The sequence below is a fragment of the Lemur catta genome, chromosome 18 (genome assembly GCF_020740605.2).
Source record: "Lemur catta isolate mLemCat1 chromosome 18, mLemCat1.pri, whole genome shotgun sequence".
Classification (NCBI taxonomy): Eukaryota; Metazoa; Chordata; class Mammalia; order Primates; family Lemuridae; genus Lemur; species Lemur catta.
The window spans coordinates 43,846,214-43,866,991 of NC_059145.1; the positions used below are offsets into that span (position 1 = coordinate 43,846,214).

A 20,778-nucleotide genomic window follows, 5' to 3' on the forward strand; every position below is an offset into this window, starting at 1 on the left:
AAAGGCAATTCACTTTTCCCTCTCTACCTAAAGTTGTTTTTTGTATGTGTCGTGAGGTAGGGAACCCAACTTCATTCTCTTGCATGTAGATACCCAGTTGCCCCAGCACCATTTGTTGAGAAGACATTTCCCCCATTGAATTATGTTGGTACCCTTGTGGAAAATCAGCTGACTATGGATTTATGGTTTTATTTATGGACCCTTAATTCTATTCCATGGATCTCTGTCTGTTCTTATCACACAGTCTTTTTTTTTTTTTTTTTTTTTTTTTTGAGACAGTCTCGCTCTGTTGCCCAGGCTAGAGTGCTGTGGCGTCAGCCCAGCTCACAGCAACCTCAAACTCCTGGGCTCAAGCGATCCTCCTACCTCAGCCTCCCAAGTAGCTGGGACTACAGGCATGTGCCACCATGCCCAGCTAATTTTTTCTATGTATATTTTTAGTTGTCCAGATAATTTCTTTCTATTTTTAGTAGGGATGGGTTCTCGCTCTTGCTCAGGCTGGTCTCAAACTCCTGACCTCGAGCGATCTTCCCGCCTTGGCCTCTCAGAGTGCTAGGATTACAGGCACAAGCCACCCCGCCCAGCCAATAAATTCTTTTTCAAACAACCAGCTCCTAGGACCCCTGCCCCAATCACATCCATCCTTCAGCTCCAGTGTTGTCCTTATCAGGAGAGATGGGGAGGGATAAACTTCATCCCTATGGGGGCGGGGGAAGGAATGCTGGCTGCAGCTGTCTGTTAGATTTACAACGTCCGGGGACTCTCCAGACTCCTGCAGCTATTGTTTTACAAGCCTACGTTTTTCATTAACCACACTCTGTCCTATACATACTTTTCAGGTTCCCACCTGGAACAAATCTAGCAGGGGAAGGGATAATTTTTAAAAAGTCCAACCTGGGTTGGAGGAGATTGTCCTTCTTCTTCGTCAGCAAAGTGACCACGTGGGGCCTAGTGGAGTAACAGGGCCTAGCCTAGTACCAAGTGATAGAACGGACAGCATCATGCAAAGACAAACACACCAGACTGAGTATAATGGTTAACTCATGTCACAGGAATGTGGAGACACAGCCAAGACTACAGAGAAGGGAAGAGACATAAATCTGGGATCTGCTGGATATGGCAGCGGAAGATCCCAGCTTTCGTGATTGGAAGGGGGGTGGATTGGAATAACAAGTGTTCTGCTACTGTTTTTATTGTTAGCTGTGCCTCTCCAACTCTTCCCCTCTGAGTTGGTGGGCCCTCTGAGGTTACACAGAATACAAGGTAAAATGCTAGAAATGACCCAAGAAAATACAAGTTAAGTTCTAGGGAAAGGGAGTGTGTTTCAAAAGAAGATGAGATAGCATCAGCTTGGAGACCAGGAAGAGATTCTACTCAAATAGTGACATATGAACTTAACAGGATGCGAACGATTTAAAAAATGGTTTTCTGATCACAGCAATAATATAAATTTAGTTTGAGAAATATAAAAAACACAAAGAAGAAAATGATATCAAAGTATTCTACTGTTCAGGAAAAAACCACCACTACCATTTGGGGGATATATCTTCCCACATTTTATTTATTTATATCTGTATCTATCTATCTACAGGTATCCATGAAGTCTATCTATCTATTCACATAAATAGATATAGATCTAAAATTGCATAAAGGTTATGATTGATAAGGATTCTGACACGGAAGTGGACATTCTAAGAGAGACAGAGAAGAATGTGAGTACAGGAAGGGAAAAGGACAGAGAAGCAATAGAGTGTTCCAGAAAGAGCATGAGCTGAACAGGACTAGGTTCAAATCCCACTTCTGCCTCTATGGAAACCCAAGCAAATTACTTAACCATGCTGAACCTCAGTTACCCTCCTGTGTAACATGGAGATAATACTTGATAGAGTTGCTTTAAGGATCAGAGATACTTTAATATGTCTCAAGTGGATTTGTCAAGCATGCAGTAGAATGCCCAGGCAATGGTGGGCACCGAGCACATGGTGATTGTGTACAGCAGGCTGCTTGAATAGCTGTATGTGATTCCGCTTGCTTTTGGTGGAGAAAATATGCAAGTGAGGGAGAGGCTAGGGACAACTCACTTATTAATACTATAGCCCATGGATCACAAGGATTTCAGATCTCAGTTAACTATAAGAGCAAATTAGCCAGAAATGGTAATGTAACCACACCAGACCAAGCCAGCTCAAGTCTTACATAACGAAGTTCTGAGTTGTTTTTCAGTTGCTATGGACCCCCAGGCATGTAACCTGAGCATACCCAGATAAACCAAGTGTGCAACATAGGTGGAACCTACGCGCTCAGGCTGGACTGAGGAGTGAGGACTGATTTAAGAAGAGGATGTCAGACGGCAGGATCCAGGATCCAATCAGACTGATCACTGGGATCACCCTATGGCATGGTACAATCAGAACATGCCTCCTGGCATCATCCCATTGCAAGATCCAACCAGATCATGCCTCATTACCCTATACTTAGAAAACCTGACCCAGCCCTAAGCTTTGGGAGACAGATTTGAGGTTCCCTCTGTCTCCTTGTGAATGGACTTACAATAAAGCTTTTCTTTTCTCGAAGGCCAGTGCCATGTTGTTGGCTTCTATGCACATTGGACAGTGAGCCCATTGATTGCTCTCTAATAGCAATAGGTCTTTGGAAAGTATTGATGAAAGGTCCTTAAGCAACAACCCACCCATTTTCTAGAGAAATCACAAGCTGCACGGTACACTTAGTCCAGTCTCATTGCCTCTGATCAACGCAATGCACAAGGCAATAGGCCAAGGTTACTAGTGTCAATGGAAAAGAAGTCAAATTCTGTAAAATAATTTAAAGAGCCAAATTTGAGGACCATGGCTGGAGTCATGCCCAAGAAGCCTTGAGCAAGTGGATTCACTGCGGTTGAGTTACAGTTTGGTTTTATACACTGTAGGGAGACAGGAATTACCTGTAAAGTCATAAATCAGTACATGGAAGGCGTACATTGGTTTGTCCTGAAAAGGTGGGCCATCTCAAAGGGCGGGGGAGGGCTTACAAGTTGTAGGTGGTTTTAAAGACTCTGATTTGTAATTGGTTAAAGAAATGAAGCTTTGTCTAAAGGCTTGGAATATTTTAAGTTAAGATAAGGAAGTTTGTTAATCAGAGACAAGCCACCGACCATATACCCAGACTCAAGTGATTGGTTATGGAAATTGAAGACTTGCAGGTTTGTTTTGCATAGCCTTTTACCTATTAATGAGTTGCAAATATCTACAAGAAGGGAGCGGGGCATGATGAAGCATGTCTGACCTCCCTTCTCATGGCTAGCACCTCAGTTTTAGGGTATCCCCTTGGCCAAGAGGTGGTCTTTTCAGTCAGCTGGGGGCGAGCCTAAGATTTTATTTTAATTTACACTAGCTATTTTTTTACTATTATTTTAATATTCATATTCCTTGAAAAACTCTTCTGACCCCCAGAAAGCAGGGTAACAGAAGGACATTAGTATTTAACTATTGATTCACTTGGGTCAGGCAGGTAATTTTTCTTTTCTGGTTTTCCCTGAAACAAGGTAGGCAGGTTCCGGTCCTTGAACAAAAAGCATCAGCATAGGGACAGTCACTCAGGGCCACCAATTGGAGTGAAGTATCATTTTGCACAATCCATTTTTCTCTCAGAGTTATTCAATATAAAAGTAATTGTTCATCCATCTCTGGCAAAGGAGACCATTATCCTGTCCTTACCATGATTTGGATCTAATTTAGACATCAGCTACACCTCTGAGCCCTCAATTCATTATGCCACCTAGCCAAACAGATGGTGTCTCCTAATCAGCATGAGGGCAGAATGACTTGGAGAGCTTGGAGATCAGTCAATAAAAACCTATTTACAATGCCATTTTGTACGGCAATCTTTCCCAGAAGAGGCATTTCATTCTCAGAGAATTAACAGACCATAAAAATAGACCTAAATCTTTGGGAAAGACAGACTGGGGGAAATTAGAGAGGCAATTAGTATTCAAGGCAGTGGGGGAGGAGAGAATGGGGTTCCGAAAGGGAACACAGTGTAAACGGTGGGTGACTGGGAAGATTAAAAAGCCAGGGGAGCCCGCATCCCCATTCTGGCTACTGCAGCCCCAGTAGCTGAGAATGCAGCCCCCGTCACTGAACTCAGTTGCTCGTCTCTGCAGAGAGGCAGCCTTGAGTCATTCTATGAGTGTTCACTGGAGCCCTCCCATGTGCAAGACACCCCAGGCCCCATGGGCAATACAAAGATGGATGCAAAAGGGGTTCTGCTGCTGGGTGCTTGCAACCCAACGTCCATGCATGACCACAGTACTCAACAACATACGATGTACCAGGAACCAGTGAGGGAGCTCAAGGAGAAAATCAATTTTATCTTTTCTACTGGAAAGAGCTGTTTGCCTGGAGTAAACAGAAAGCTTTTGCTTCCAATGATCAATGCTATTTTTGTGTAATCTAGTCTCATACTTGTTCAAATACAGATTATAAAAATAAATCATTCTGTTTAGTTATAATAGCTTATATAAATTATACATTTTCTAATTTTAAAAATTGGTAATATTATAATTATGATATTTATAATATGATAAAACTGAATATTAAGAAGACCAAATTCTGCCTACTCATTCTCTACTGAAAGACATAATAAAAAATATATGCAAAATAAAATTACATAAATTTTTAAGAAGGGATGGTTGTGTTAATAACAAATCCAAAAGTCTTCAGTAGAAGAGGCAGGAGAGCTTCTGCTTAGTCAGGGAAATTCTGTGCCCACTACCACACCTGCTCATCTCGCCCACCAACACCCTGGCCAAGAACTAAGAAAAAGAACAAAAAAGAATTTGAGGAGCTGCAATGAACCCAAGATCCACTGTTTAGTGACAAACTCACTGCTTTTCATTTGAAAATACTGTCAGTAAGAATAATGTGTCAAGCCTAAAACTATGCAAATGTCTTTCTTTACTTTATCTGTTTAAGTGCTCTCCTGTGCAAATGACCCTCTCATATTATTGCTTACAGGAATCAACCAATTCTGGGCCAGTTTGGTCAGAATGCAGTATTATGAAAATGAAGGCACAGTTTCATCTCTGCCATAGATCTTCCCCTAGATCTTCATAGGGTTGGCTGGCCCCTTGTCATTCAGTTCTTTGCTCAGATGTCACTGGCTGGATGTGGAGAAAGGAGGGAGTAGCATCAGGGATTTATCCAGGTTTCATGTTTGTTCAATGGGATAGATAGCAGTTCCACCAAGCAAGTCAGGGAATTTAGGAGAAAGTGCAGGTTTGTTGGGAGAGGGGTGTGCAGAGTGGAAGAGAGGGGAAGAGATGATTAATTTAGGTCAGTTAATGGACATATGGTCTGTGGAATACAGAGGCGGAAATGTCTAACACACGGTTGAGTAAATAATTCTGTAACACAGGCAAGAAGTGTTGCACAGAGAGTAGAGAGAACATCAGCATACATATGAGAGTAAAAAAATCATAAATGTACATGAGATCACTCCAAGAGGAGGGCAGAGAATAAGAAGGACAGTGAGCACAGAACCCTAAAACATCAATATTTAAGGGACAGAGGAAGTGAATCCAGTGACAGTAACTAAGAAAGAATGGCTAGATAAGGAGAACAAAAGAAGTGTCAAGGGAAGATTCATAATGTCAGTATGACAGAGGAGTCAAGTAAGATAAGGGCTGAGAAACTGAAAAATGTCCATTGAATTATGTCCTTCACTATCATATTTTCAGAGGTGTGACAGGAATGGAAACCAGTGGGTTGAGTGAACACGGTGAGGTGGGAAGATGTGGAGATAATATGTATACATTTTTTCTCCTAAATTGGAGAGAAAGAAAATAGAGCAATAGCTAGAAGAAAGATGAAGAATCTAGGACGGGATTTTTTTTTTTTAATGGAAGAGTATGAGAAGCCAATTCTCCCTGGAGACTGGTCTGTAAGAACTATTACTGCCTTAAAGCCGTGGTCCTTTGTCAAGGAGAGACGATATTATTGCATGTAACTCTGTATCCTTAAGACTAAGGAGAAACCAGTCTCAATACACAGAATATAATTAGTGACATACTGAATAGTTTTCAGTTTTCTGGCTAAGGCTGACATTCCCTTTCTAATCCATTCTCCTCCACTACCAAGAACCTCAAATACACTCTACTCTTGTCAATACTCTGCTCCAAAACCTTCAAGGGACACCTAATAGAATATTGTCCAAGTTTTTTAATTAGCATTCAAGGTCCTCCCCCATTGTGACTCAAGCCTACTTTTTATTATTCTAACTGACTCTGCTTTAGTCACAAATTTTTGTCTTTTCACATTCACTGTTCTCAGTGACAGAGCTACAACCCCATAGTCTACCTCTATTCTTCTGCCTACTGTTTGCTCTTTCTGAAATATCCTCTCAATTTATTTACATTCTAATCATCCTTCAAGGCCTACTTAAGCCCCAATCCCAAGAAGACTTCTTTTAAACTGTTCTCTTCACTGTGATATCTACCTGAAATTTCATTCAAAACGCTTATAAATTGTCTTTGCTGTTTCTATATACCTGTTCCTTCTACCTACTGAGATTATAAATTATTTCAGGGCAGGGACTGAGTCTTTAATTCCTGAGCTCAGTACAGGTAGCCGGCACAATATACATGATCAATAATTGCTGATGGTGATTCACAACTCTGACATAAGAATACCTGTAGATATTACCAATTTTCCCAAAATGTTTAACTTTGCTTTAAATAAAGTTCTACAAGGATCACACCATATTTTTTAACAGGGTAATGCAGCTTCATGTTAGGCCTGGGCCTAAATAGACATCTGAATTTAGAAGCCTGTTTCCTTTATGATTATGTGTAGACAGCTACTTGGAGCATGAGAGGTCACAGAGGCTATCGGAAGAGGGAAAGAAAGCAAAGCTGGCAGACACTTCCTGTGCTGTGTGTCTTTCTATAAATTACAGGGGGGTTGATTTAATACTTGAGAACCCAAATAATTGTTTTAGGTCTTCTGCATCAATTATACTTCAAAATGACACACAGTAAGGAGAATGGAAAAATACACATTGCATATTTGTTACCAATTATAATGTCTGTATTATGAAAGATTCAAATTTGCCACTGTTGTTTTCTCCTAACACGATATGGAAAAAAGTATAGCAGAATAGTATTCACAAAAAAGTTTTTTGAATCCTCTGATTATGTTTCAGGTATTTATCATCATCATTTACCAAGATTTTGGTTTCTACATACTAATCAGAGACCATTCCTCACACAAATAGGCAAAAAAAACCACCTCGAATAATTTGGCACAAACTGATGCTGTCCCTGGTTATCACATTAAGCTTGGGTAAAGTGGAAACTTGTTCTGATTTGCAAAGGAGAATTTAATTTTCCTAGACAGAGGTCATTAATATTGTTGTGAAAACTTAAAAACACCTCACTGTGGAACAAATTCCATCTTCTGTTTCTTGTCAGAGCTTGAAAAACAAAATACAACTTTCCAACAAATATGGCAGTTGTGAGTCTCTATACTTTGAAACAGTGAAGTTCATGATGCAGAAAAGAATAAAGGCATATTATATTATAGTTACAAATTCTTGAATCTGTATTTCTAAAATAGCTAATATTGGCCAAACTGAATCAAAAAGTTAATATTATATACTGTAACAGGCTTATTTAAAGATAGAGCAAAACAAAACACAAAACAAGGCCATACTACAGCTCTTGGACAAATTCTCATTTGCAAATTATCTTGCTTTCATTGTTCATATTTTGTCCCAAGGGCCTTAATGCTACCTAAAATAAATTACAGAGCTTTATTTTCATAAAGCAATCCTTTGAAGATATGACTATCTGGGAAAGAAATTGTATCCAACCCATTAATTTCATTAAGGGCAGGGAATGAGAAGGCAAGTCATAGCAATTAGAATTCCTCTTCCCCAAGAAGGGTCATAGAAACCAGAACCCCTTTTCCTCAAGGCAGCCTTAAAACCTAAAAATACTACTCTAACCCCCGCCCTTACCTTTCTGTGTAAGAGCTGGCCATAAAAAAACTCTCTGAACTACCCTGTTTAAAAGTGGGTCATAAGACCCCAGTTCAGTCCTGCCCTATATCACACTACAGCAGAGAAATGCTACAACAGACAGGCTTTGCTAGGTTTTCCCACTCATTTATTACCATTATTAGTTCATACTCTTTTTTGTCCAATCACACTTCTACACAGCTGTCCCTACTTCATCAAATCTAAGCATAAAATCAGATAGCTTTCCCTGTACCTTTAGGTTTTCACTTTGAAGGCTCCCGTATCATGCAAAACTTTAATCAAATGCAATAAATTTATTATACTTTCCTCTTGTAAATCTGTCTTTTGTTATAGGATTATCAGCTGTGACCCTTTATGATGGGAAAGAAAAGGACATCCCTTTCCACCACTACTCTGCCTATGCCTCTGTTCATGCTTTGTCCCTTAACCCAAACTGACAGGACTGTTACAGTTCTGTCAGAAGATGAACCTTTTTTCCTCCTTCAAAATTCAACTGGGTCAGACCAATGACAATTCTGCCAAGTGGTGTCTAACAGTAGCCTCAAGAGAGAGATTTTGGGGGACAAATGTGCATCTTCCATGCAGTTGCAGAGTGCATATCTAGCTTTCTTTAAATTACCTGTGTGGATCTGTCATCCCAGAATTTTTAGTATTACAAGTAATGAGTTCAGTTTATGTATAAAAATGCATTTCCTTTTCTACTTTCTAAAAATTACCTGCTGTTAAGGGACGCCCTCTAAAAATGTAGAATCAAAACTCGTAGTTTACATTCATAGCTCTCTGCTGAGTAGCTCTGTGACCCTTTATACCTTATGGACATCATCATGTCCAATAGTGATTGATTTAATAAGTGCCTACTATGCTTACTGCATAAACATCTTGAAGGCAAGGTCTGCCTCTTTTTGCACAGGAATTTTAAAAATAATAGCTAACACTTTTCATGCCAGGCACTGGGCTAACATGTATTTCTTCATAACCATCACTACTCCTACTCGCATTTTACAAGTGGGGAAAGTAATGTTTTCAGAAGTTAAACCCAAGATCATGGCTAGTATGTTGCCAGCTCGAGATCTGCACTCAGATCTGCCTGATCCCAAATCTCATTATCTGGATATTTGCAAGTTAGCTAACATTATTTTGATGTGTATAAATTCCTTTCAGGAATGAATATGATTTGGTCATCGCTGCTAGCCTTTGTATTTCCAGAATCAAGAGACTAATGACTTCTGGTTTATCTTCATATTGAAGTCAGTCCGGCTCATCCTAAATGTGTCCCTACTTAATCTTTTAAACCCTCCAGTTATTACAGTGGTTATGCCTTTCTTCGTTGACCATTATTGAGTTCCTACTGAACACAAAGACAGTGTTCAAGGAGATACCGGGATCATCCAGATAAAACATGTACCTTCTCTAGCCTAAGCAACACAGCGAGACCCATCTCTACAAAAAACATTTAAACATTGGCCGGGCGGGGTGGCACACACTTGCAGTCCCCACTACTCAGGAGGCTGGGGCAGAAGGATCACGTAAACCCTGGAGTTTGAGACTGCAGTTCACGCGACTCGGTGCTTGCCATGAGCGGCTGCCTATCACTGAGTGTAAGCTCCAGGAAGGGTCCCACGGGAGACCCGATAACGCACGGAGACGACGGCTACCCGCCAGCGGAGCGGAAGGGCTCGAGCGCTAAGCCGTCCCACCGCCGTCGGCGACCCCGAGGGCAAGCTCCTGCTGCCACCCCAGCCGCCGCCGCCCGCGGCCCGGCGCAGCCGAAACCCCTCGCCCCGGCCCCTCCCGGCCTGCGCGGCGTCCCGCAAGCGCCGGCGCTCGGGACAAGGGTTCGCGGTGCCGGTCCCCGCGGCCCGAGAGGAAAACGGCTGGATTAATCTGAGGCGCTCCAGGGTCAGGGGTCAGAATCCCTCTAGTGTCCCGGCACGAACCCTGGACTCCGAGATCTCACGTGACACTCGATCTGCGTGTCAGAACCGGGCGGTGTCATCCCTGCCGCCGGCGTGCGCCGGCGCAGCCAATCCGGGACGCATTCTGGGCCGCCCCACCCACCGCGCACGCGCACGCACCCACCGGGCCGGCGCCAACCCACGCGTGCCGGCCGCCGGCTTCTGATTGGCTGGGACAGCTGAGGGCGGGGCGTGGTGGGGGAGAAGCCGGGCGGAGTGGGCTCGCGGGCGGGGGGTCGGAGCTGGTACGACTGTCGGGGGTTTTCTCGCTCTGGGTAAGTGAAGCGTTGGGGGATACTGCGACCCCCGTGAGGCGGGAATAAGTGGAGCAGGGCTTGGCCAGGCCGAAAGACCCTGGGAGGGTTGGGGGCCGCGGGGCTGGGAGGGAGGTGATGCCTGGGATGGGGGGGGCGCTGCGTGTAGTTGCCCGACCGCGAGGACGAGGGGCGGTGATGGGTCGGGAAACAACGCCTGGGGTCCTGTCGGGGGACGGCGTGCGGGGCCAGCGAGGAGAGGAGGCCGAAACGTGTGGCGTGAGGCGTTGAGCCGAGAGGGGCAGGCTCGCTGATGGGGCGATGACGGGGGGCGGGGGGTTGCTGGGGCCGACTTCGGGAAGCGGGGAGCCGGGGCGTACCCCGAGCTTGGAGCCTTCTTAAGAGCGGGGCTGAGCAGTGGACGCGACGGGATAGGGGGAGCGAGCGCTGTGGCCGGAGTCCCGACAAGGTCACAGGAAGAGAGAAGGGAGGAAGGTTGAGAGGTTGAGGGGAGGGCGTAACACCAGAGGGCCGTCCAGTCCTGGTCTTCCTTTCTCCCCGACCTGGTTTTGTCTCCCACCCTTTGCAACACGGCCCCGCCCTGTGAAGGTAAGAAGGCCTAGGGCCCTGGGTAAAGCATCTGTGCTGGAATTAAAAATTTCTTCCTGACAAGTCTGCCAGTTACAGATTACAAAGCGTGGCGTGAGTTCAGAGTAGCAGAAATGATTTAGCAGTGTTACTCGCTTTTCTCTCCTTTATTCCGGGCTGGGAAGCAGCTATTACCCTCTTAAGAGTAATCCCCGCTGAAGGAGTCTATGCTTCCGGGAAGTACCAAGGCACTTGCTAGCAGGTGTGGATGAAAAGTTCTGACAGGTTGAAGTGGTACTGTGCTCCCGCGTGACCCACATATTTGGAATTCTATTATGGTAGGGGGGGTCTCTTCCTTCTCTGTGCACCAGAATCTCTTGAAGGGGCTTCTTAAAATACAGATTGCTCGGGCTCAGCCTCAGACCATCGGAATCAGAATCTCCAGGCTGGGGCCTTGGCAGCCATTTTGAACAGGCTGAGGGGTGACTGATGCAAAATCAAGGTTTGAAACACTGTTGTTTTAGGTAGTAGTTTCTGGCAAAATGACAGCCTGTGACTTCAGTCTGTTATATTATTACATCACCTGTTGCTGAACAGTTCATTTTCCCTTATACCTCTTTTAGGTTCCCACGCATTTGGAAAGGTCTTTAATAATATCTTACTAAGCTTACAGAATAATTCCTGTTCTCCAAACCGACTTTGAATATCTGGTTATTGGTACCTGTTTTTACATGTATTCAACTTTCTGACAGAGATCTGGGTGAACAATCACTGTGGATGGATGGGAAAACAGTAATAAAGGAAAATGTAGCAGTGGTGCTGGTGAAAATTTTTTCAAATCAATTGAAATTGTTAGATGAGTTAAGTCACTGGAGAATTTTCCATTTAACTTTAAGCATGACAATATTTTTTACAATTCAAAGAGAGTGATGTGGGCTTCTGTTAAGTAATGAATTTTTATATTTTCAGATTAAATTTACACCAGCATCATAAGATTGATGATTTGGCAATGTACTGTCAATCAAAAGATTCTTGGACTGTGTATCAGGAGAGCTGGGTTCTAATCCTGCCCTGCCAGAGATGTATTCTTGGTGTTGAGCAATTCATACAATCCTTCAGAACCCTTCTCCACCTGTAAAATAAGGCTATTGGCATGGATTAATCATATGATTCTTTTGTTACTTTTGAATTATATGATTTAAGGTTATTGGCCCTGATACTTTAAAAGTTAACCATTTTCAATTCAGGTGGCAGTAAATCATGAATACTTGGGAAATTTCTAGGTGGTAATTAGAAAGACAATTATCAAAATTTTATATTCAGAGAGTGTTTTAGATATATACTATGTTAGAATTATATCATTTATAAGATGATATAAAGATAGAATTTGAACTATAGAATAACAACTGATATGTACTGGATTTTTAATATTCATCTTCACTAATTTTTTTTTTCTAAATTCTGGGGTGACCTAGAATCATCTTTGCTAATTTCATCCTGAAATGTACACAGGAGGTGTTCTGGATCAGAGACAGATTATCATTAGCCATTTAAAGCAAACAATGTGGGTAACTTGGTTCACCGCACCCTCTTACTCCAGGGGCTACTTTCTGAAAGCCAGGTCAGAAAAAATTAGCTGGGTGTGGTGGGGTGCACCTATAGTCCCAGCTATTCGGGAGGCTGAGGCGGGAAGATCCTTGAGCCCAGGAGTTTGAGATTGCAGTGAGCTATGATGACACCTTTGAACTCCAGCGGGTTGACAGAGCAAGACTCTGTCAAAAAAAAAAAAAAAAAGGTGTCCCTGAAGGTAGTTCAATTTTGTGCTGTAGTGATGTTAAAAATGATAACCCTAGGTCATAAAGAAACTAAAAGGCTATAAAGTAGGCATTTCTAACAACATTATTTAAAAGACATACATAATGAGCTCGGTAGAAATTATTTTGGCTATTCAGAATAACTGTAATCTTTTCCCCAAAGACAACTACCACGATAATAGAGATTAGTGTAATAGATTGGAAACTATTTAGAGGTGAGAAATGAACCCAGGTAGCACATTGGAGTAAATAAATCAGCTGTTGAAAGCCATGAAGACTGCACTTAACTACACTTAAAAGTGCTTGGTAGGATTTCCAACATGTGATATGTTGAAGCGGCAGTAGGAGTTATTAGTTTGGTTTGAGTAACTTAAAGTTGCCAAGCTGACATTCATCCTTAATGAAGATAGCCACAGAATTATTAGCTGCTATTTTAATTGATAAAATTCATTTCAATTTTTTTAATATCACTGTTTTTAATAATATGGTGCTAAAAGGGAATCAGTTGTATGGGAGAAATAGCAAAATGTGAGTGGGAATAAATATATACAGCTCTTCCTAATGGTGTCTATAGGTTAAAAATATAGTTAATTTCTAAAAATATTTTTTAAAGTTTATGGAGAACATATGCCAAGGTTTTCATGGAAATTAGGAATATTTTAAGTACATCCAGGTATTTAATAATGTTCTAGATGCTTTTAATTACATAGCCTCATAGAAATTTTCTTTCAGGAAGATTCTTCAAACAATCACTATGTCAACCGACACAGATGTTTCTCTTTCTTCGTATGATGAAGATCAGGGATCTAAACTTATCCGAAAAGCTAGAGAGGCACCATTTGTCCCCATTGGTAAGTTTGAAGTTGACAGTTCTAATTATCAATCTATTGTAGGCTTGAATAAAATAGAAATATGGCAAATTTGTTCACTGAGAATAACCTCAAAGAATTTATTTTCAGTTTTTTTCTTATGTTGTTGAAATATGCTGATTGGCATGATGTAAATCTCTTCACAAAAATTCTTCTGTATGTATTCAGACTTCTTATTTTATTGGTTCTTATTTCAGTGAATAATGTATTGGGGGACCCTAAAGCTGCCCTCAGACTTGATGCTTGGCCAGGACTCGTAAGACTCAAAAAAGCTGTTATAGTCACAGTTGTGGTTTATTACAGTGAAAGGATATAGGTTAAAATCAGCAAAGGCATATGGGGTGAGCAGTCAGGCACAAGATTCCAGGTGTCTCCTTCCAGGGGAGTCACACGGGGTGGGGAGGACACTTAATTCTTCCAGCAATAACATATGGCAACACATGCAAAGTATTGCCATCCAGGGAAGCCCACCAAGCCTTGGTGTCCAGGTTTTATTTGGGGTCAAGACCCGTGGGCAGTGCCCATGTGACTGACCTTAGCAATTTAGTCTCTAGGCCCGCAAAAGGTCAGACTATTACAGTAGGGCCTCAGGCATACTAAAATTCATTGAAAGTACACTTAAAATGGGTAAAAAGGTGAAATGTATATAAATTATATCTCAAGAAAAAGTTAAAAATCTTTTAATTGTACAGAGAATATGAAAATTACCTGTAATTCTATGACTTAGATGTAACTATTGTTACCATTTTGCTGTACATATTTCCTCCAGTTTTTTTCTTTTTTTTTGTCTTTACAAATTCAGGGTTGTACTGAGGTGCATATATGTAATTGTCTTGTGTTTCACCCATGTTATTCAAAACTCAACTTTTAATGATGATCTTATTCCATTCTATAGATACACAATTATTTATTTATATTATATACATCACTATTATATATAACATTATTATGTAATCCTTTATTAGTAGAAATTTATATGGTTTCTAATTTTTTATTATTATCAATTAAACTGATGAGCATCCTTTTATATGGACCTCCAACAGTTTAAAGAACTTTGAGGTCTTTTGAAGCAATTTTTCTTTTGACCATGTAAGTTAGTTACAAAAGTACATGAAACGGGCCACGCCCTATAATCCTGACTCTGAAAGACAACAGCGGTTGGTGCACATTCCATCAGGATTTTCTTCTCCATATATTACATAAATTATTATTAATGTATTTTTAAATGAAATTATATTTTTCTTTAGTCATGTATTTTCATTACCTTTTCATATCAATGCATATAGGAGAATTTTTTATAGTATATTTATATTTTTAATAGTTAAATTACTAATTTTGTAGATATACAATATTTCATAACTATAAAGTTTTTGATTGTACATTCTATCAGTAAAAAAATAACTTGAGCATGTACTGCTAGTGTGTGTATATATATTTACCTATTTTTAAATCATTTAAAAGTACCTTTGTTCATACATATTTAGGACATTTTAAAACATGCACAAAGACATTTTAAAGGATGAGATAAAAATGTAAAATTTTCTTTCCGTGCCTTAGTGGGTTGTCATTTACATACATCCCTTCTTTGAAGTATGTAAATCCTACATTTATTTAACCATTGTTCTATTGATGGACTTTGGAATTGTTTCCATTATGTTGTTCCCCCCCCACACTGGACAGCCTTCTTGCAGAGATACTATTATGTTGCTTTTACAAATTGTTGCCCAAAAAAGTGTGTGTGTGTCAAAATTATATATCCTTATATACTTAATTATACCAAAACAATTCTTTGCACCAAATAATTGGCTGTGACAGGCTGATTTTCCCATGCTGTTAATATTAATAGCACTAAATATTGTTTAATTTTGTGTTTATGTGGGCCAGGTGCAATGGCTCAAGCCTGTAATCCTAGCATTGTGGGAGGCCAAGGTGGGAGGATTGCTTGAGCTCAGAAGTTCCTGGGCAAGAGTGAGGCCCCATCTCTGGCAAAAAAAAACAAGAAAAAAAAAAAAAACTCAGCTGGGCATTACAGCACAACCCTGTAGTAATTTTGTATTTATTTGATTATTGGTTCACGTTGAGTATCTTTTCATGTTTATCGGACATTCAGGTTCCTTCTGTGAATTAGCTTGTTTTTTTTGTTTGTTTTTGTTTTAACTAGGTTGTTTGTCTTTTTTTAACTGATTATAATTATTTTATATTGTGGATGTCAACACAGTGTTTTGGGTATACATGTTGCATTTTTTTCCCATTGATTTGATCTGCTAACAATGTCATATTCTAAACATACACATGAGTCTAGATCTGTTACTCAACTACTATACCTATTTTGTTGCTTTGGTCTGTGTGCCTGTTTACCAGAAACTTAATGGTATGTTTAGATACCTCTTAAGCCGGTACACTGTCATTATTCTACTTTCTCAAAAAGAAAGAGCTTTTCTGTTTACTTCAAAATCCCAGCTACTAGGTAGGCTGAGGCAGGAGGATCACTTGCACCCAAGAGTTTGGGGCTGTAGGGTGTGCTATGATTGTGCCTGTGGCTAGCCACTGCACTCCAGCCTGGGTAATATAGCGAGACCTCATCTCTTTAAAAGGAAAAAAAAGAAAAACAAAGAAAGAAATTAGCCTGTCTTCAAGTTCCAAAATGGGGTAAAATGTCTCATTGGGGTTTATATTTAGATTGCATTGAAATTAATTTATAAATTTGGGGAGAATGGAAATCTTGGAACGTGATACATTTATCAATTTTTATTCAGATCTTTTGTGTCCTTAAATATAATTTTGTAGTTTTAATTTCTCTAGGTCTTAGATATTCCCAGATATGTTTTTTGATGCATTTGTGAAAGTAATCTTTTTTCGTTATTAGTTTTAGTTTTTCATTTGATTATCTTGGATTTCCCATACACATGGTCATATGATCTGCAAACCAATAGTGTTTCTTCCTAAGTTATGTCTGTAGCTTTTTTCTTGTCTTATGCAATAGTTTAGGATCTCTAGGCAATAATAGCAGTATTTGCATGTATCCTTCTCTTATTCTTTTTTTTTTTTTGAGACAGAGTCTCACTCTGTTGCCCGGGCTAGGGTGCCGTGGCGTCTGCCTAGCTCACAGCAACCTCAAACTCCTGGGCTCAAGCTATCCTCCTGCCTCAGCCTCCCAAGTAGTTGGGACTACAGGCACGCACCACCATGCCCTGCTAATTTTTATATATATTTTTAGTTGTCCAGCTAATTCCTTTCTATTTTTAGTAGAGATAGGGGTCTCACTCTTGCTCAGGCTGATCTCGAACTCCTGAGCTCAAATGATCCGCCTGCCTCGGCCTCCGAGGGTGCTAGGATTACAGGTGTGAGCCACCACGCCCAGCCCCTTTATTTATCTTCTAATAGAGCATGCTTGTGTTGCTAGCAGTTTTGGTTCATTTATTTTACTGCTATGTTAATTAGATTATTTATAAGTGTGTGACTTTTTTATGGACTAACCTTTTTATTATTATAAAATGTCTGCATATGTGACACAGTCAATGCATTTTACTTAGAATTCTACTTCGATATTATTTACTATTGCCACTCTTGCTTTCTCTTTGCTTAATTGTCTGGTCTTATCTTTGCCCATACTTTTATTTTTAACTCTGTGGTGTCATTCTAGTTGTATCTACTGTACAAAGCATATATCCAGGTTTTGTTTTTTCAACCTCGTAGAGGAAGTTAACTTACATTCACATTTATTGTGATAAGTTCTCTTAGTTTTAGTTCTACTACTTTATGTTTTCTATTTGTTATACTTTCTTATTGTTTCCTTTTATTATTTTAAAATTTTTTCTAATGATTTGGAAGTTCTGCAGCTGTTCCTTTACTGCTTGTGATTATCTTTACATTGTTAATCAGGATATGTTTTTTCATGTATTTCAAGTATTAAAGTGAATATAAAATGAATTCCCTAACTCAAGGTAAGACCCTTAGCATGAATGTTTTATGGTAATAATCATAGCCTTAATTCCGTATTATTAATTTTTATTAAGTTTTATACGTTATATACAATCATTTTCAAGGAACCAATATAAATTTTACTACCATTTTTTGCTCACCATTATATCTCACCCATTGTGTTTTTATTTTTTGAACTGTCCATTTTGATTAATTGTTTCCATTTGACTGTATTACTTCCTTTAGGTTTTTGTATAAGTACATGATAGCATACTTTGAAAACATGCAAGGTCATGTCCTAAATGCTTTTGTCTTCAAAATAAATGAGGGCTTGGTTCTGTATAGAATTCTAGGGTCATAATTCTTTTAACTCTAACATTGCTCTGTTGCTTTCTACTATGCAATGCTTTACTTACAGTGTTTCCAGTACAGTATCTCAAAGTTTGAAGTATATAGGCAAGACCTATCTGTTTCTCAGTGATAGTACTATGTAGGATTTGTCTCCGCTATATTGGTTCCCTTCAAGGAGGGAAGTAGGACAGAGAGGAAGAGTTATAAATTCATTCCCTAACTACAGATAAGACTTTTAGCACATTTGTTTTGTTATAATAATTATACTCTAAATTCATTTGCTGGTCCCACAAACCCACAATTTTAAAGATAATCCTGACTTTCTGGATCTGCTATTTGCTTAAAGATTTTTAGTTCTAAGTGGAAAAAAGTGAAAAACTCAGTCTGTTAGCTAATTAATCGTCTGATAAAACATTCTTATAAAAATAATAGAAAGTACATAGATTGATAGTATAAACAGAAAACCACGACCTCAGGCACTACAGATCATTCATTAAGGAAATTTCTCACTAACCTCCCATAAGCAAGGACTTGCAAATTGTACCTATTTCTAGTGCCTAAAACTAAAGCCTATGGATTCCACACTAACAATGAATTACAAGCTTATCTTACAGATAACAGAACTGGAGACAAGATAAAATCAGACATTCGTCCACCTACCTGGGGACATCTACTTAATCAAAATTCTTCCTTCACTCCCTTATTTTATGTAAAATGTAGATTTCTTATACCTCACAAGAATGCGACCAGTACCTCATTAGTCCTCCTCCCTCCTGCCTTTTTCCTTTTCTCTGTATGCCTTTAAAATGCTGAAGGTTCCAACCTCCTCTTTGGAAAAATAGCCACAGCTTGTTTGTGGTTCGTGTTTTTCCTGGGCATGTCCTCAAAATCTTGGCTTAATAAATCTCCATTGATGGAGATTTTTGCTTCAGTCATTTATTTGGGTTGATAATGGTAAAATCATCTTGGTCCCCTCCGCCCATGCATCTGACATACTTGTGACTTTGTTTTACAGGAATGGCAGGTTTTGCAGCAATTGTTGCATATGGATTATACAAATTGAAGAGCAGGGGAAATACTAAAATGTCCGTTCACCTGATCCACATGCGTGTGGCAGCCCAAGGCTTTGTTGTGGGAGCAATGACTCTTGGTAGGTTTCTATAGGAAATTTTCAAATTTTGGTTCCCCATTAAGGCATTTCTTTACAAACAAAACAAGGTAGATACTTTTAGCTGGACTTTAGGCAGTTTGAAAGTATCATTTGTATTTCAGTTTCATGTAAAAATTGAATTAATAAAAACAATTCAAGTAGTGACAGTTTTACTATCTATGAGATATTCTCATAAGGTTTTAAAGAAAAAGAAGAAATAATCCTGTCCATCACTGAGTTTATAATTTCACTGAAGAGTCTAGACATGCAAATATGGTTGGTATAACATTCATTATCTAGGAGAGACATATGATTGCCATTTTACTGAGATTTTAAAGGTGGAAAGATTTTTAAAGTATGGGTATTAGTGTAGGTAGCTTTTATTGGCATTATTTCATTTACTTTATTTGGTATTATGTAGTAAGAGTGACTCATTTTAAAGTTGTGAGATAAATATTGATTGTTCTTTAAAGAAGTATTATAACATAGTAAGCTAGTCATACTAGCCCTTAGCTACTTGGGAAACTACTGTATGTAAAAAGAGTTTAAGAAGAGGATGTTGGTACTTTAAGAGGATAATCTGCCAACCTTCTCATTTGCCAGCAAATTAATAAACTTCTTACCTTCTCCTCCAAAAAAAAAAAAGAGTTTAAGAAATTTAAATTGTTTAAGAAGGCAAAAATGTAAGCTTCCTAGGGTCTTGTTTCCCTTGTAAATATTCAGGGCTATTTTAGCTGTTTTATGAACTGAGTTTTGATTTTCTTAATATTGAAGAAAATATTTAAATACTTAACTAGCATTCTTTTTCTTTAGGTATGGGCTATTCCATGTATCGGGAATTCTGGGCAAAACCTAAACCTTAGAAGAAGAGCTGCTGTCTTGGTCTTGTTGGAGGAGCTTGCTTTAGTTTTTGAGGTTACTTATCTATGTCAAAAATAAATTATGAGTTCAGACAATAATACAGTATTTTGAATATTGGCTTCGTTTCTTGTAGGTTTGATTTGCCTGGTGACCAAATGACTAGTGACTAGTTCACTAACTAGGTCATTCAGGGGAGTCAAGGCAACACAAAAAGAAACATGTCACCTAAATGTACTTGAAGGTGTTAAAATGTCCACCTTCTTAAACCATTAAATGAAATTAGTTCTAAAGAGGACAGCAGGCCAACCCTGAAGTACTCCCAGTTTGCTGCAGAATATCGCATGCTTTGCATGTCATGTAGCAGTCCTGTTTACCCCAGTTAATTTAACTTTTTTCTGCCTGTCTTGGGGACTGATTGAGTACTTCAGTTTTGGGGATTGATTGGCTCTTTTAGAACTCTTTAAAAAAAGTGCATGAATATAATTTGTAAAAGCCTTTCAAAATTGAAAGTGTATATGTATGTGTTTAAACCAAGCCTAGAAAGTTTACAACAGAGCTGCATAGTAGTAGTATTTATTTCAGAATCACAATTGTAAACATGAGAAAAACTTAATTATGGATTCCAGTTTAGTTCTTTTGTAATTGCAAAATTGTATTTTTGCTGCTGTTATATTTTAGTAATTTTTAAATGTCACCTTGAAATAGAAATATGTATTTTAAGCACTAATGCATAAGTAAATAAAGAACTTTTTTAAGTGTGTGCATTATGTTTTTTTCTCTGTAAGAATTAGAAATGTTAAACTAAACAAATTGCCTATAATGGGAGTGATTAATGATTTATGAGCAGGCTGGTTTGTCCAGACATTATACACAAACTTTGGTATACTACAGAATACTTTATTACACTTGTCAAATGCTCTCGTGTAATCTGAACTTACATTCCATGGTGATAACATGGTATATGTGTTGTTATTAAAATAA

The 20,778-nt window shown here is 39.2% G+C and overlaps 1 protein-coding gene across 2 annotated transcripts; it reads left to right on the forward strand.

Moving 5' to 3' along the window:
- The first annotated feature begins 10,183 nt into the window (after nucleotides 1–10,183).
- HIGD1A (HIG1 hypoxia inducible domain family member 1A) lies at nucleotides 10,184–20,557 on the forward strand. Of its 2 annotated transcripts, none has more exons than XM_045529847.1 (4): nucleotides 10,184–10,264; nucleotides 13,378–13,496; nucleotides 18,802–18,936; nucleotides 19,750–20,557. In XM_045529847.1, the coding sequence occupies exons 2-4, from the start codon at nucleotides 13,400–13,402 to the stop codon at nucleotides 19,797–19,799; spliced, it is 282 nt and encodes a 93-aa protein (XP_045385803.1). In that variant the 5' UTR covers nucleotides 10,184–10,264; nucleotides 13,378–13,399; the 3' UTR covers nucleotides 19,800–20,557. The 2 variants fall into 2 exon arrangements, with proteins under 2 accessions (XP_045385803.1, XP_045385804.1); XM_045529848.1 differs by lacking the exon at nucleotides 10,184–10,264 and adding an exon at nucleotides 10,781–10,852.
- Nucleotides 20,558–20,778: the final 221 nt, after the last annotated feature.

Excerpts from the sequence above, each read along its gene's own strand:
- HIGD1A (XM_045529847.1), top strand. The coding sequence starts at position 13,400 with ATGTCAACCGACACAGATGTTTCTCTTTCTTCGTATGATGAAGATCAG. Across the intron at positions 13,497-18,801 it reads GGCACCATTTGTCCCCATTG|GAATGGCAGGTTTTGCAGCA; the intron begins GTAAGTTTGAAG and ends TTTGTTTTACAG. Across the intron at positions 18,937-19,749 it reads TGTGGGAGCAATGACTCTTG|GTATGGGCTATTCCATGTAT; the intron begins GTAGGTTTCTAT and ends CTTTTTCTTTAG.